This window comes from Anabrus simplex, chromosome 4, assembly GCF_040414725.1.
Source record: "Anabrus simplex isolate iqAnaSimp1 chromosome 4, ASM4041472v1, whole genome shotgun sequence".
NCBI lineage: Eukaryota > Metazoa > Arthropoda > Insecta > Orthoptera > Tettigoniidae > Anabrus > Anabrus simplex.
The window spans coordinates 234,567,469-234,584,715 of NC_090268.1; the positions used below are offsets into that span (position 1 = coordinate 234,567,469).

The 17,247-nt window shown below is 41.5% G+C and overlaps 1 protein-coding gene across 6 annotated transcripts in view; it reads left to right on the forward strand.

Moving 5' to 3' along the window:
* The window catches only part of LUBEL (Linear Ubiquitin E3 ligase), a 371,419-nt gene that overhangs the window by 111,484 nt on the left and 242,688 nt on the right, over positions 1 to 17,247 (forward strand). For all 6 annotated transcript variants that reach the window (XM_067145436.2, XM_067145435.2, XM_067145441.2 and 3 more), the window contains exon 2: positions 15,858 to 15,944. In XM_067145436.2, coding sequence (XP_067001537.2) covers positions 15,858 to 15,944 — 87 coding nt within the window. The remainder of the gene's footprint in view (positions 1 to 15,857; positions 15,945 to 17,247) is intronic.

A 17,247-nucleotide genomic window follows, 5' to 3' on the forward strand; every position in this document is an offset into this window, starting at 1 on the left:
AGTATGTGAGAACAGGTATAGCAAACGTGTTGATGGCCTTAACGATGCTTTTTCCTGTGAGCTTAGAACGCACGATTCGTCTTACACGTTCAATATATGTCAGTCTCAATGCCTGTTTTGTGTCCTGTTGAATCCTTGCTGATTGGTTATATCCAAGATATCGATATGTTTCATTTGTTGTCAGTGGTGAGATATCTGTTGCTTAAGAGTGGATGCCCTGTGCGGAGAAAGAGCCCCTCCTAATTGTCTGAGTAGCACATTTATCGAGTCCAAATTTCATGCAGATGTCTGTGGAGAAATTGTGGGTAATTGAAACAAGGTGTTCAAGTTACCTTTGTGATGCAGCCTACAGTTTCAGGTCATCCACATACAGTAGATGTGAAATTTTGTAGACTGTTATTTGCTTATCTTTGATTGTGAATCCATAAGTTGTTGAACTCAGTAAGTCTGATAGTGGGTTCAGAGCAAGACGAAACCATAGCGGAATGAGGGAATCCCCTTGGAAAATGCCTCTTTTCATTGGTATAAGGTCAGTTATCACACGTTCTTCTCCGTTGTGGAGGTTAATAGTAGTTTTCCAAGTCTGCATGGTAGTTGCTAGGAATGTCACTATTTTAGGGTCAACTTTATATACTCTAAGGACCTCAATAAGCCAGGAATGTGGCACTGAGTCAAATGCCTTTCTGTAATCTATGAAGAAAGTGTGCAAATTTCGGTTGTTATGGTATGCTTGTTCCATGATTATACTATCAATTATTAATTGCTCTTTACAGTCTTTTGTGAACCGTTTGCAGCCCTTTATTATTATTATTATTATTATTATTATTATTATTATCATTATTATTATTCGTTTTGCCTCATGGCTGAGGCGTCGTAACTACCACAAATCAGCCATCTAGATGATGAATCATACTCCGCTATTCTTCTCCATCCAAAGCCTTCATTGATGTTACTCGGAGAGAACTCTCTAACGGGCCATTCACCCTAACGATTCATCGTGCTGGTACTCGTCCTCCTGTTATGATTCCTTGGACTTTGCCCTCAACAATCAACTTTTGAAGACTACCTTACGCCGGTGTCGCCGTCCACATTAGTCGAACGTTAAACATTAAGAATAAAAAGGACGGGGACGCCGCTATCTCTGATGACTACCAGGACAAGAGCTCACTCAGTCTTTGTGCGTTGAACGCTGAAGCTTATTGCCCCATGTTGTGACAAGTGTTAGCGCATTATATGCTGGTGTTTGATCCGCTGACGGACCTTGCATGACAGACGAACTTTTATATGAACTTAGATTCAAAATCGACGTGTTCGTGCGATAAGATGTCCAAGGAATCCTAAAAATTTTCCTCCAGCATCACATTTAGAAGCTTTCTATTCGTGCACCATCACGTCACAGGATGGTCCACGTATCTGCGCCATACAACAAGACTGAGAAGATGCAACGAGCTTCTATTGGTGGTGATGGTATCATCTTTTAAATCTTTCGCAGACGGATCGTTGCTACCTTTGCTATTTCAAACCTTTTTTTTTTTTTTTTGATCTTTGGAACCACCAGAATTTGACAATAAGGAGCCTAGATATACATTTCGATTTACAACTTCACATCTTCCAATCTGCTGGATAGGTAGACTGTTGTTCTTATGATCAACAATCATGACCTTGATTTTCTGTCGATTTAGTCGTAATCCAATTTCTAGGCTTTTTTCTTCCACTCTGTTTATCAGCTCTGTCAACTCCTCTTCACATGATGCTATCAAGGTGGTGTCATCAACAAATCTAAAATTGTTGTTCTTGCATCCCCCAACGGAAAATCCTTCATCCCAGTTATCTAGTTCAGTTATCATTGCATATTCACCATAGGGATTGAAAAGTAGTGATGACAACAAACCTGACGGACTCCAGTCTTTGTATTTTCCTTATATAGAGACTTGAGGAGATCAATCGGAGTTGCAAAAACATGTCATCCAAAGTTTTCGTGAGATGGTTCCATTTGATGGACAATAAAGCACAGGTATACCAGGACACCTTTTCAATGAATTGACTAAAGATCTGTTCACGGGTGCCTTTTCCTTTCATGAATCCAGTCAAGGCCTTAGTAATTCGATACTCTAAGAATGCTCTAAGAATCCTTAATTATGGATTGAGATAAAGGTGGAGTGTACCCATTCCTCGGGTCATCTTATAGATTTCCATATTGTCTGGAAGATGTGATTCTTGAAGGCTGTGTTAGTTATAGTGAATCTGGTGTGAATTCCAAACTTCAGAAGCCTGTCTGTCAGTTCATTTCTTTCTCCAATTCCGTATCTTCCCACTGATGTTCTAACATGTTCATCGCATTGTGTTCAGCCGATTTTGGCATTAAAGTCTCCCTTAACAATATATATCTCCTTTTCTGGAAAATATAAAATAGCATCTTGATAGAAGAGGTCGATGATTTCAGATGAACCGCTGTTGGAGCATAAACCTGATTGATATTGATTGGAAGTGGCTTGCATTTGAGGCTTAGTGTTCCAAAGCAATCACTAACAGGTTTGTATCCCTTCACTAATCCATTCAGCTTGTCACTGATCATAATTACAACTCCATTACTCCTTTTTCCATCATTCACAGGAAAATAGACCCTATGATGACCACTGTTAAAATGTCCATTGTTCACTCAGTCCAGTCACTCTTTTCTTGTACTTTTTCAGCTCGTGTATTGCCAGGAGAAGTTTTCGAGGACCTAAAAGTCATCTTACGTTCCAAGTAGCCACACACTGTTTTGTTCTTCCAGTCGCAAACGTGGCACAAGCCCAGTACACACCTTGCAGCCTGCAACCGCAGAAGCGCCAGTTGTCAGCCGGGTCACATGACAAATTCAATCCTTTTAAAGCAGAAATCATGAAGGTGTAGTAAAGTCCCTCTCCCTTCCACACCGGAGTACCTCAACTGAAAAACCAAGCATTTTGGTTACGCTTATCGTGATTTTAAAGGTGATGTGGTTTATTATTTATGACGTTACTCATTTACCAAACTTTTACAGTTCTTGAGATACGCCGCTTTGGCTTAGGACGGCAGAATACATCGAATAAGAACGAGCTTGACTAAAACTAATAGCAAGTTTCTCATTAGCACTTGAGGAAAAGAAATACGTAAGAAACGAGGGGAGAAGGTCCATTAGTTTGTTGTACCCACAAAGACGCACACAAAATGCTGTCAATTCTGTACACAGTTTCATTTACAAGTTATTGACGCATATGTTGTACACATGCACTAATGAACTGCCATCTTGAACAAAAACCTGACTGCTACAGTAGCATGTCGCAACCAACTACCAACATAACCAATTCACATACTTGACTTCAAACACTCGGCTAATACGACTTCCACACAAGTCTCACTAAAACTACTCTACTCCCAAGACTACCTCTTTATATACGTTGCCTGGCCAGGCTTCTAGAAGAATATGACACATCATTTCTTCTCGTAATTTCGAGAGTCTCCAGTAGCCTATTTACAATGTAATGAATTTTCTACACAATGCGAGTTGCACATTGCGTTGTTCTAGACTATTACAGTGTGATTCACAATATTGCAGTGGATTATACGTCATATATACAGGTAATAATAAATTATGTACTATTAATTACGTGTTCTTACATTTAATAAATACCGGGCGAGTTGGCCATGTGGTTAGGGTCGCGCAGCTGTGAGCTTGCATTCGGGAGATAGTGGTTTCTAACCCCACTGTCGGCAGCCCTGAAGATGGTTTTCCGTGGTTTCCCATTTTCACACCAGGCAAATGGTGAGGCTGTGCCTTAATTAATGCCACGGCCGCTTCCTTCCCATTCCTAGGCCTTTCCTATCCCATCGTCGCCATGAGACCTATCTGTGTTGGTGCGACGTAAAGCAAATAGTAAGAAAGAACATTAAATAAACTCATTAATATATATACAGCAGATGTTTCATGACATAACCTCACTCCAGGACCTACAACCGCTCCTTTGTAGTCACTGCCGCGAGGCTGTGGAATACCCTACCTGCTACCATTAGGGATTTGCGTTCTCGTAGGAGATTTAAGATGGATTGCCGAAATCACTTTCTGAATACCTCTAGCTGACTTTTCGATGTGTGTAGTGTGAATGAGTGCGTGAATGAGCATATATTCATAATAATTAGAAATATATTTGCCAGTTATAGGTTTTTTTCTGTGTTTCCGTCTCTTATTATCACTAGTGTTAGTTTTATATTTATTATCATGTACACTTAGATTGTAGTGTTGTACATTCTATAATAGTTTTTTATTACAATCTCCAAATTTTCTATTAGTACCATATTATTTTAAAAGATCTGTTGCATTTAAATATTATATGTACGTTAATCATTTTAAATATTGTGGTTAAGTGTAAGAGAGGGCCTTGAGCCCTAACTTCGCCACGAATAAAGACGAATTACTTACTTACTTACAAATAATACGACGAAATAAAGTTCGTACACAACTACGTAAATAATAATACTAATAGATGTAAACAACTTCATCGTCGTATTATTCTCTACGATAAACACTCCATTTCCAGCAGAAAATTTCTGCATAGACGTTCTGAAAAAAAGAGAAGCAGCAGGCGGGGGGGGGGGGGGGGGGCTAGGAGACAGTAGTATGCCTCAAGTTTTACCGATTTCAAATAAGAGGTGTAGAACTTGGGTAGACCTGTTTCTGTTAAGTCATCAGTTCGGAGGCTGGTTGGATCCTCCGACAGCACCAGCAAAGTTTATATGGTTATATGGAAACCGGAAAAACCAATGGCGGCACCCAGATTAGGAAAGATGGGGAGTGAAGCTGTTTGCCATTGCTTTCCTCACCGGGCCAGAGAGCTAGTTTAAAGGAGAGGATGTAGTTAAAAATAAATGTGATGGGAAGGAAGGTCATAATAGTAGGACTATTAGGCAGTACCATATGAGTGATAAATCAGGCATGAGAGAGATTTTAAACAGTAATTATGATCAGTGGAAAACGGTATATAAAAATGTAAACAGACTCTGGGATGGGTTTAAATTAATTGTTGTGGAATATGAAAACAGGTATGTACCTTTGAAGATGGTGAGGAATGGTAAATACCCTCCATATTATAACAGATAAGTAAAGAGACTAAGAAGGAGGCGCAGGTTAGAAAGAAATAGAGTTAGAAATGGTTGTGGAAGTAAGGAGAAATTGAAGGAATTTATTAAGAAATTGAATCTAGCGAATTTAAGTCAACTAAAGATAACATGATAGCAAGAAATCTTAGATAATCTTTCCTGCTTCACTCATTTCCGATGGCTCTACTACCAAAGCCGGTTCCTGCACATGGAATTCATTACCATCTTGGCATTTATCTCATCACTGCGAGTGCCCACCTGCCATCGTGTCCATCTGTTTGTAGCAATTATCATTTCTGTCACTTTCATGTCTGTTACGAACAAATCCTGAGTTCACTCAGCTTTCAACCCTGCGCAGCAAGGTCGGTTTGAAAGCAGAGCGATGTAAGAATACGTTTTATAGAATGCAGTTGATCTCAACTATAAGGTCACTGCATTAGCTTTGCTTTAGCTTGATTAGACTTTACTTACTATACTACTATCCTAGGAGAATACACGTCCGTGGTTTCCCATTTTCACACCAGGCAAATGCTGGGGCTGTACCTTAATTAAGGCCACGGCCGCTTCCTTCCAACTCCTAGGCCTTTCCTATCCCATCGTCGCCATAAGACCTATCTGAGCCGGTGCGACGTAAAGCCCCTAGCAAAAAAAAAAAAAAAGAATACATGTCATAATTACCAGAAGGATTACTGGTAGAGTTCATGTATTCCAAAATTATAAATACCCTGTTGATGAAAATATTGCTGTTTAACGGCTAAAGGAGGAAAGATATGAATTGTAGAGTAAATTTTGACTAAGTATGGTCGATCATGTAGTGTAGGAGCCTTAGCCAGCTCGCGGAGGGGCCTTTAACCCTGGTCTAACAAGGGGGCATTCCCTACTCGTCACCACCGATTTCGCTCAAATTTATAGAACATGCAGGGCTTGGCTAGAAATTAAAGTACCCAAAGTGGGAACTCCAGATGGCCAAGCGTATAGAAAATAAAAATAAAAATAATAATGTTGACGCGGCTCTCGCGCCGTATAAGTCACTTACGTTAGTAGGCGCACCGAGAAGTAGTTGGCGTAGCGGTAAGAGCTTGGACTAGTAATTCGGTGGTCGTGTGTTCGACTCCACGTGTGGAGATTATTTTTTCAATTTTTATATTATTCATTTATTTTATTTTATTTATTTGTATGCAAAATGCATATAGGGATCATTTTTTTAATGAGCGCACAAATGTAGAAAATTTGGAGTTGCAAACTTTCCCGACGTGTTCAAACAGAAATTCTTCTTTTTTTCTCCTTTATTGGCTATCTCCCCTCCCTGGGGAATGTGCCATAAACGTGAATAGTCGTTTCGCTGTAAGATTGGTTCGTTCGTTCGTAATCTGTTTACCCTCCAGGGTCGGTTTTTCCCTCGGACTCAGTGAGGGATCCCACCTCTACCGCCTCAAGGGCAGTGTCCTGGAGATTCAGACTTTGAGTCGGGGATACAACTGGGGAGAATGACCAGGAACTCGCCCAGGCGGCCTCACCTGCTATGCTGAACAGGGGTCTAGTGGAGGGATAGGAAGATTGGATGGGACAGGCAAGGAAGAGGGAAGGAAGCGGCCGTGGCCTTCAGTTAGGTACCATCCCGTGGCCTTCAGTTAGGTACCATCCCGGCATTTGCCTGGAGGAGAAGTGGGAAACCACGGAAAACCACTTCCAGGATGGCTGAGGTGGGAATCGAACCCACCTCTACTGAATTGACCTCCCGAGGCTGAGTGGACCCCGTTCCAGCCCTCGTACCACTTTTCAAATTTCGTGGCAGAGCCGGGAATCGAACCCGGACCTCTGGGGGTGGCAGCTAATCACGCTAACCACTACACCACAGAGGCGGACTTGTAAGATTGGTTTTCACCTGACAAGTGAACGTTGCTCCTGGCGGCTGTACACAAACAATAGATTATTGGCGCAAGTAGAAAAAAGTCTGACAATTAAACCCCAATTTTTTACCTTTTCTATGCCTTTTGCGTATAAATAAATAAATAAATAAATAAATAAATAAATAAATAAATTGAAATGAATTATTCACCTCTTTGCTTAATTGGAAAATGAATAATATAAAGGTTGACAGAAATAAACAGTCTCCATACCGTGAGTTGAACCCACGACCACCGAATTACCAGTCCGAGCTCTTATCGCTACGCCAACAACTGCTCGGCAGGCGCACTAACGTAAGTGGCTTATACGGTGCGAGAGCCGTGTCAACATTTTTATTTTTATTTTCTATACGCTTGGCCATCTGCAGTTACCACTTCGGGTACTTTAATTTCTAGCCAAGCCCTGCATGTTCTATAAATTTGAGCGAAATCGGTGGTGACGAGTAGGGAATGCCCCCTTGTAAGATTTGAAACATGGTTCATTCAACATTTCAACTGAGAAGATGCCTATAGAGGACGCGGTTGAGGTAGTTGTCCTCACCACGTGTAACCCCAATAACTGCAGCACATTTTTCTGAACAATTGCTGTCCAAGCTCATTAGGAGTTCTATGTCCCACAAGTTAAATCTGCTTTTAACTTCAGTACTCTCTTCGTACTCGCCACAATGCCGAGGCTCCTGAGAGGTATGCAGAGTGAGAAACAGACGTGCAGCGCAGGATGCGTCTACAGTGATCATCATCCTACTGCAGCACTATGCTATGTGTCAAATGAGAAGTTCTCTCCGCTGCGGTCGTTTTTAATAAGTAAAAATGCTTTGAATTGGCGCAAGTGATAAATAATGCAGTGAGATTTTTCCGCGAAGCGCAGCTCGTTGAGTGGGTGGGATAACGCGACAACATAGCAGCTGCTTGTTTGGACGATTCCAAATAGCCTCTCGATGCCAAAACACTTTCCATTTGAAACAGACTATAGACCTTAACACTTTACAATTAGTTTGCATAATAGATAGAATGCAATATTAAAATTATCTAAATTCGGGACATAGAAAAAATTAAAAGAAAAACACAATATTAAAATCTTGTGTGAATGTAACTGAAATCCTCTGTCCTACAGATAATTTAAATTTCCAATCACTCGAACTTTTCGATCGACTGCTGACTTACAAGTCATCGAATAAAAACCACGACTGTACTTGGCAGTGTGAAAAGAAAATGCACACTCACTCGCTGCTAAATCGAAAAAGTTGCTGTCAGATTTAACGGGTACAAAATGTTCGTTTTTCGGAAGTCAAAGCAGATTGAAGAGCTCATTTATATTTTTGAGAGTTTAAATGATATGACAGTAAGCCATGTGCTACGAGATGCACTAAATTACGCTTTAAAGATACAACTGTTTGAATTGTCGTTGTGCTTCTACCCCTTTAAGTATGGAAACTCATTTCGTAGTTTATCATTAAACTTGCATTTCCGTTTAGGAATCTTTGTTTTCTTGCAAATCTGCTTTACGTCGCACCGACACAGATAGGTCGTATAGCGACGATGGCATAGTGGAATAGGACCACGGCCTTAATTAAGGTACAGCTTGGTGTGAAAATGAGGAACCACGGAAAACCTTCTTCAGGGCTGCCGACAGTCGGCTTCGAACCCGCTATCTCCCGAACCGCATAGCCACTTGCTCGGTCGTTTAGGAATCATTACGCAAGTCAGACCACATCAACAGAACCCGACCGCCCTTATTTCACTTGCCACATCTCAAAACCGAACTTCAACAATAGCTTAACACCTGTTAACTGATGCCCTTTGTTGTGTGTTTAAAATGAAATAACAGCTGATTCGCAAACAATGAACGAATGAGTTTTAAGATTTTATATTACCACAGGTCGAGGATAGGCTCGTTTATGAAAATGCTTCCGAACTCTTCATGGTTACGATATATATGTAGGCTTATGTATGTATGTATGTATGTATGTATGTATGTATGTATGTATGTATGTATGTCTACCCCCTCAATACCGTTTGCCGGACTGAGTGGCTCAGACGGTTGAGGCGCTGGCCTTCTGATCCGAACTTGGCAGGTTCGATCCTGGCTCAGTCCAGTGGTATTTGAAGGTGCCCAAATACGTCATCCTCGTGCCGGTAGATATAATGGCACGTAAAATAACTGCTGTGGGACAAAATTCCGGCAATTCGCCGTCTCCGAAAACCGTATAAGTAGTCAGTGGGACATAAAGCTATTATTATTATTATTATTATTATTATTATTATTATTATTATTATTATTATTATTATTATTATTAATCTCGTTTCCTAATACGGGATTGAGGATGAGGTGAGATTAAATTATACGGCACGATTTTACGACCGGATGCCTTCCTGTCGCCAACCTCAGTTGAGGAGGTAATAATAATAATTTCGCGTGGCTATTTCTAGCCGGGTGCAGCCCTTGTAAGGCAGACCCTCCGATGAGGGTGGGCGGCATCTGCCATCTGTAGGTAACTGCGTGTTATTGTGGTGGAGGATAGTGTTATGTGTGGTGTGTGAGTTGCAGGGATGTCCCCGAGCTATTGGAAGATTAAAATCCCCGACTCAGCCGGGAATCGTACCCGGAACCCTCTGAATCGAAGGCAGTACGCTGACCATTCAGCCAACGAGTTAGACAAACTTGTGTCCTCATCCCGAGGTGGTGCAGCTCTTTTCAGGCACACCCCCAATGGAGGTGAACTGCATGCACCATTTCAACCACATACCAGCCCTCCTGCCATTCTTAAATTTCTGGCAGTACCGAGAATCGAACCCGGGCCCACTAGGACGGCTAACCGTTACGCTACGGAGACGGACAGTTGAGGAACTAATGAAGATCAAATTAATGTTGGTGAATGAAATTGGGTAAGGAAATGGAAGTGAAAATGAGAAACCACAGAACATTCTCCGTACAGCCGACGGTGAGGTTCGAACCCCCTCACATCCCGAATGCTGAGCGTTGCTCCATAGCCGTAGCGCGTTAACACACACGGCCACTCCGCTCAGTACTGTTTCCATATAGGTCTACAAAAGTACATCCAATAGACATGTGCATAAATGCATGGTGATTTTTAATGTTCCGTACATGAAGTAACGTTCTATATTTATTTTAATGATATGTCCCGAAAAGTACTTTCGGGGCACCGGGAAACATGCCCGCAATTCGATACTGTCCCGCAAAATAGGTGTAAAGCACACCGTGAAGTAAGGCTTGAATCTTCTACAAATTCAATTTATTAGTGCTTAAAAGTCTTAAAATTTACAGCCTCTATTCTTATATTAGGATCAGACATCTCTCTTTGAACTTGTTGGGTAGAATGTATAAATACACCCGACACATAAATAGGGTGCGTTACGGCTATAAATGCCGTTATCTTTGAGTATTTCATTGATTAAGGAATGGACTCGCGCCCGAAATATAGCAACGTGAAGTACTCACAGTACAAGTGCTGTACCATAAATCACAGGGAACTATTGACCCAGTGGAGCCAGCACTTCCGTGTTGTTATAGCAGAGGTAGAGGTCGACAACCGGCCTTAAAATAGTTCCTTGGCGCCCGCAGGCTCAGCATTGTTTAAGATTCTCCATCCTTGAGTCGGAGAGACGAGAACCATGGATCCTGATAATATGGAGCGGCTGGCAGTAGCAGCATTACCTGTCCTGCTATTCAACATCCTACAGATGAACACGGACATAGACCACTCAACTTGAGAGAGCAGTGTGTTGCTCAGTCTCCGCGTCTGTTCCAAGTTCGAGACTTGAAGAGGCCAAGGCTAGACGACGAATACAGTACTCGGTTTCGAGGGAGTTCGCACAGGAAATAAACACCACTAATAATCAACAATCAACCAATAATGGATTGGCCAAGGGCATGGACATGTTGAACCACCGGATTCCGTGAGATTTCCAACGTTGAGAGTCATCGGGCGTGGTCACCAGGAACTGCTGTCCGGCTCCATGTCTAAATGGTTAGCATGCTGGCCTTTGGTCACAGGGGTCCTGGGTTCGATTCCCGGCAGGGTCGGGTATTTTAACCATAATTGGTTAATTCCCCTGGCACGGGGGCTGGGTGTATGTGTCGTCTTCATCATCATTTCATCCTCATCACGACGCGCAGGTCGCCAACCTGCACCTGGCGAGCCGAAGTCCTCGGAAACATCCCGGCACTAAAACCCATGCGCCATTTCATTTATTACCAAGAACTGACCAATCTTCCTCAAGTTAACCCCGACTCAGGTATCCTTGGCTTACTGAGTGTTTCTATTCGTCTTAACACACACTTCTTCACTGTGATGCAACATACCACATCACAGAAACACACAATAGTGAATGCATCCTTCTACATCAGGTTGGTATCCGGAAAGGCATCCGACCGTAAAACTGCGCTTAATCCACATTTAATGGCGACCCCAAGCTGAATTATTCGTGAACACTTGTCCAGTCCATACAAGTGATTCCTAAGAATGGTTATGGAACCCTTCAGAGTACTGATTGCAACATCCTCTATTAGGCTGTTATCTAGTCCAGGTAGAACCAGATAAAATGACGGGTGATGGTTCCTCTAAAGCAGGGATGGCGAACCTTTTCCGGCTAGAGTGCCAGTTTAAGTCTCATTTATTATTATCAACTGTTTACTGTGCCACTTGTTGCTTTCTAAGGAATAGCTACAACCCCTTCCCCCTACTCCCCTCCCACCTACTTACTGTCTTAATTCCCAATTACCGGGCCAGTTGGCCGTGCGGTTTGAGGCTGCGTGCTTGTATCCGGGAGATGGTGAGTTCGAATCCCACTGTCGGCAGCCCTGAAAATGGTTTTCCGTGGTTTCCCATTTTCACACCAGGATATGCTGGGGCTGTACCTTAATTAAGGCCACGGCCGCTTCCTTCCAACTCCCAGCACTTTCCTATCCCATCGTCGCCATAAGAGCTATCCGTGTCGGTGCGACGTAAAACCACTAGCAAAAAAATCACAATTATGTTTCATAATATGTTATTCATTCATTTAGTGATTTATTTATATATTTACTCATTTATTTAATATCTTGTAAATATATTTCATTGCATGTTTCGTGGTTGTATTTTTCAAAACCATCAAAGTACATTTTTAAGCATGTAAGTTTGGAGAATACCTATCATTACTTGTAAAAATACGTATAAGCTCCCATTGTAACATACTTCGTCATCAGATGTTATTAGATATACGGTAACAATTAAACATACTAATATTGCTAATGGACTTTAAGTGTACCGGGCGAGTTGGCCGTGCGGTTAGAAGAGCGCGGATGTGAGCTTGCATCCGGGAGATAGTGGGTTCGAGTCCCACTGTCGGCAGCCCTGAAGATGGATTTCCGTGGTTTCCAATTTTCACACCAGACAAATGCTGGGGCTGTACCTTAATTAAAGCCACGGCTGCTTCCTTCCAATTCCTAGGCCTTTCCTATCCCATCGTCGCCATCCGACCTATCTGTATCGGTGCGACGTAAAGCCACTAGCAAAAAAAAAAAAAAAAAGACTTTAAGTGAAATATTGTTCTCACATTTAGCAACCATGTCATTTATATTAGGTTCATAACTTCTTGTCTGCAATAACACACAAGAAGCACTTAGGTGTGAACCGGGACGGCTTCTAACTGTTGACTTTACAACGTTCATTGTAGGAAATAGCTGTTCGTAGACATATGATGACCCAGACAAAGTAAGTAATGCTGTAGCAAGTTTCTTCATCACCGAAAATTTTGTGGGAGGCTGTCCCATTGTTCACGTATGAAGTTGTCTGGTTTCTGGAGAGAGTATTCACCATAAACAGCCTAGTCTATTTTCACCCATGATTCACCAAGCTGTACGAATTTGTTCACCCATGTACTGCTTTCTTCACATTCAGTCAACTTCATTTCTAAATGGTCAGTAAAAATTGACCTTAATGTCACTCATTTGAGCAATATGAGGTTTTGCAATAAGTGCAATGTTTCTTCCAAATCTCGAAATTGGGAAAATCTCTTGGTAATTATTTGTTTTGAATTTTGTGAGATGTCCACATACTTCTTACAAATACTTCTTTTTGACTTCAAAAGTTAATTGATTTACAAAACTTGACATCAGTTCAAGTTATACTTTAAGTGAAGGAAAGTACTTAACATTCCTTGTTTCAACATCCCTGAAGAATACACGTTTTCTCTGGAATTATTTTATGATCTCAATCTATCTGCAGTATGTACGTTTCCTTACACTTCTTTATTCATAACATTGTATACAGCTGTAAAATCACGGAAAAACATTCATTCACACAGCCAAATAGGGTCCGTAAGTTCTGGGAATTCTTCGTACTCTTCTATCATGAAGAAGCGAATTTCGTCCAAGAGTTAGACAATCCTCTGGAATACTTGCCCAAGACTCAGCCAGCAAACATTATTGTACATTATAAGTACGCCATGCCTTTGCTGACGAGATGTAGTGTCTTCTGGTATGGGCTATATCAAATTTGTTACTTTCATTGACCTGTCTCAGTCTCATCCTTGGCTTTGACAATATGAAAGTGACTGAGGTATGAGTGATGCTAGTAATACCATTCCTTATGCAGCTTGTCCCTGTTATGAATGGTGTGAAAATATCGCTCACAGGGTCAGTTGGTGCATGGATTTCAGTGGGCTTGGCAGACTGATATGTAATAGCAACGGCTGGCTCGGTGAGGAAAGCAACGGGAAACTACCTCACTCCTCATTTCCCTAGTACGCCTCTTCAGTGACACCTAGGCTATTTATGACAGCTGTTGGTAGAACTGCAGAGGAACAAACCAGCCTTCGGGCTGAATACCCAACATACACATACAAGTACGCCACAGTGAGATTCCACTTCGTGTAAAATTTTCAAGAACTGGGGATTATTTAGAGCACGTGCAGGAAAGAAGTTCACCATTTTAGTTACCACGGAGAGTATTCTTTCAAATGACAGCATACAGTACCTTCTTTCGCACATAGGGTTTCCTGGTGTAACATACGATGGAAATGTAAAATAGGGTGTTTAACTTTTTTAAAAGAAATTTCACAAACCCATTAGGAATACCCACCATACTTGAGGCAGTATTCTGTGAGTCAAACCCCATTTTAATACAAGTTCTTGCCTCACATATTTCATTATATCTTTACCTATTGTCATACTTTGTAAACTCAACATTTTAACTAATTCTACCCTCATCACATTTCCACAAGGGAATCAGATAAAAACAGCAATCCTTTCTTGTAAGATCATATCCGTGTTTTCATCAAGACATACTGAATACATCTGGGAGTAATCCGAATCAGCTTTCAATTGCTCCGAAACATCTTCACTCATTCTTATTATTCTACCCATGACAGTACTTCCACTGACTGGCATTTCTTTAATTCTGTTAATTGTTTGTTAGGAAAGTCTTCACTTAATGTATCGGACGTCTCTTTCAAGAGCTCACCGTCAGAAATCGGTTTCCCTTGCTCTAATATGCAGTGAGACAGATGGAAACAACCGCACTGATACTATTCCTTGGCCTAAAAGATGATAAAAAACAACTCGTTTTGTTCTGTATTGTCTTCTTTCTTCATTTGGCACGGAACGAACATTTAAATGATCCGTCTCGAAATGGCGCTTTATATTAAAAGTGCGGGACACGGCGGTTTTCAAGCACAGGCAACACAAAGCTGTATTGCTTCTTTCTATCGCTCTGAATTCCATTGTCCACTGTTCTTGAAGAATCCGGTCACCGCCTTTGTTAAGTTTATGGATTTTTTTTCGGCACCGAAAACATGTGTGTGAGGTCCTATACAAATGACATTCAATAAACAGTAACCCACAACGAATAATTATGCGCTACTGGCTACCACACACAAGTCAAACTTCACTCACTGACTGACTGACGGCCAGGTTTTCGATATTTATTTTTTACACGTGAAACACTATAACTATACGATCTACGGGATATATATATATATTTTCTGTAGTACAATATTTATATAAAAACTTGAATATTTTCATGTGGCGTGCCACCGAATTCCTGTTCGCGTGCCACCTTTAGACATAGTAACAAAAGTCAAACGTGCTTGTATTAATCTATACCGGTATCTCAACAGGAGGGAGAGAGGTTGTTGCGAACTATCTAACATAACCTGTCCTGAATTCGCACTTAGGAAGTTTATTATTATTATTATTATTATTATTATTATTATTATTATTATTATTATTGCTATTGGTTTTACGTCGCACCGACACAGACAGGTCTTATGGCGACGATGGGATAGGAAAGGGTTAGGAGTGGGAAGGAAGGTGCCGTAGCCTTAATTAAAGTACAGCCCCAGCATTTGCCTGGTGTGAAAATGGAAAACCACGGAAAACCATCTTCAGGGCTGCCGATAATGGGGCTCGAACCCACTATCTCCCGGATGCAAGCACACAGGTGCGCACCCCTAACCGCACGGCCAACTCGCCCGGTCACTCAGGAAGTATAGTCATCGGAAGACTAGGGCTTGTTTTATGGCTACAGACGCATACCTTATGTAGAGGATGTATTCAGTACTGGTGTGTACGGTATAGGAACAGCTGTGTATTGAGACAAACACAAGAAATTTGCTCCCGAGTCAGAGGAATTAACCAGATGGGGCAGCTAAAATCCCTAATCCGGCGGAATTTGAGCCCGGGACACTCCAAATCCAAGGTAGCGACGCTGACCATTCAGCCAAAGAGCCGGACATTACTATTATTATTATTATTATTATTATTATTATTATTATTATTATTATTATTATTATTATTATTATTATCATTATTAATGTTTTGTTTTGTTTCAGAGTTCGGGTAGCGAGAGATGGCGCCCCATGGCCATATCCAACCCGTCCACGAGGTTGAGAGCCGCCCGTGCCATGCCCCAGTGGGTGGTGAGTACAACTGCTTTACACATAACAATAACATTATCAATTATTAAATTGGTCTTACAATTTTATACCAAGAGGTATAATAAAGAACAGTAGTAATGAAAACTAATACAGTTCCGATCGGGCACGAACCTGAAATTTTAAATTCTACTCCAATATACTCTTCCTTCTGTTTCTTTCCCCTGTAGGGGGGGTGGTACAGTATAACAAAATTCAAAGTATCCCCTGCCTGTCGCAAGAGGTGACTAGAAAGGGTCCCAGGAGCTCTTAACTTGGGAGCATGGATTGGCGACCCACGGGTCCTTAGCTGAGTCCTGGTTTTCGAGACCTTTTTCTTTTTCAGACTCTTCAAGATCCATCCGGTTCTTTTACCGATACCTTAGTTGCCACTGTGGATCAGTGGTAGAGTGTCGGCCTCCGGATCCCAAGATAGCGGGTTCAAACCCGGCAGAGGTAGTCGGATTTTTGAAGGGCGGAAAAAAGTCCATTCGACACTCCATGTCGTACGATGTCGGCATGTAAAAGATCTCTGGTGACACATTTGGTGTTTACCCGACAAAATTCATTAAATCTCAGCCATAGACGCCCAAAAGAGTTTCGGTTTACTCGGTCTGCCATCTAGTGGGCCTAGAGTAAACAGACGAGCAGACAGCCAGATGACGTCAAATTGAAATGTCTGCACACGGTAGCTGAGGCCATACGATTGTTATTATTATTATTATTATTATTATTATTATTATTATTATTATTATTATTACCGATACCTTCATATTTCGAAGGATAAGACATCTTCTCTTTTCATCTCTCATCAGTGTTAATAGAGTATTCGGGAGATAGTGGGTTCGAACCCCACTGTCGGCAGCCCTGAATATGGTTTTCCGTGGTTTCCCATTTTCACACCAGGCAAATGCTGGGGGTGTACCTTAATAAAGGCCACGGCCGCTTCCTTCCCATTCCTAGCCCTTTCCTATACCATCGTCGCCATAAGACCTACCTGTGTCGGTGCGACGTAAAGCAACTGTAAAAAAAAGTGTTAATAGACGATGTTTGCCTAGTTGCACTCTCTTGAAACAATAATCACCACCACCTTCTATGTCTCTAGAAAACAACAATGGCTGAGATATACCCTATTCGTTTCTCCATGAATGTACAAGAGTGAGAGAGAGAGAGTGGTGGTGTTGATTTCTGTTTTAAGAGGAAGTACAACTAGGTAATCATCCTCTCTGAACAAATTAAGTGGAAAAGAAATTTAAAATAAAACAAAATCATGCGTTTTGTACCGAGCAGTTGACTACGTGGTTTGAGT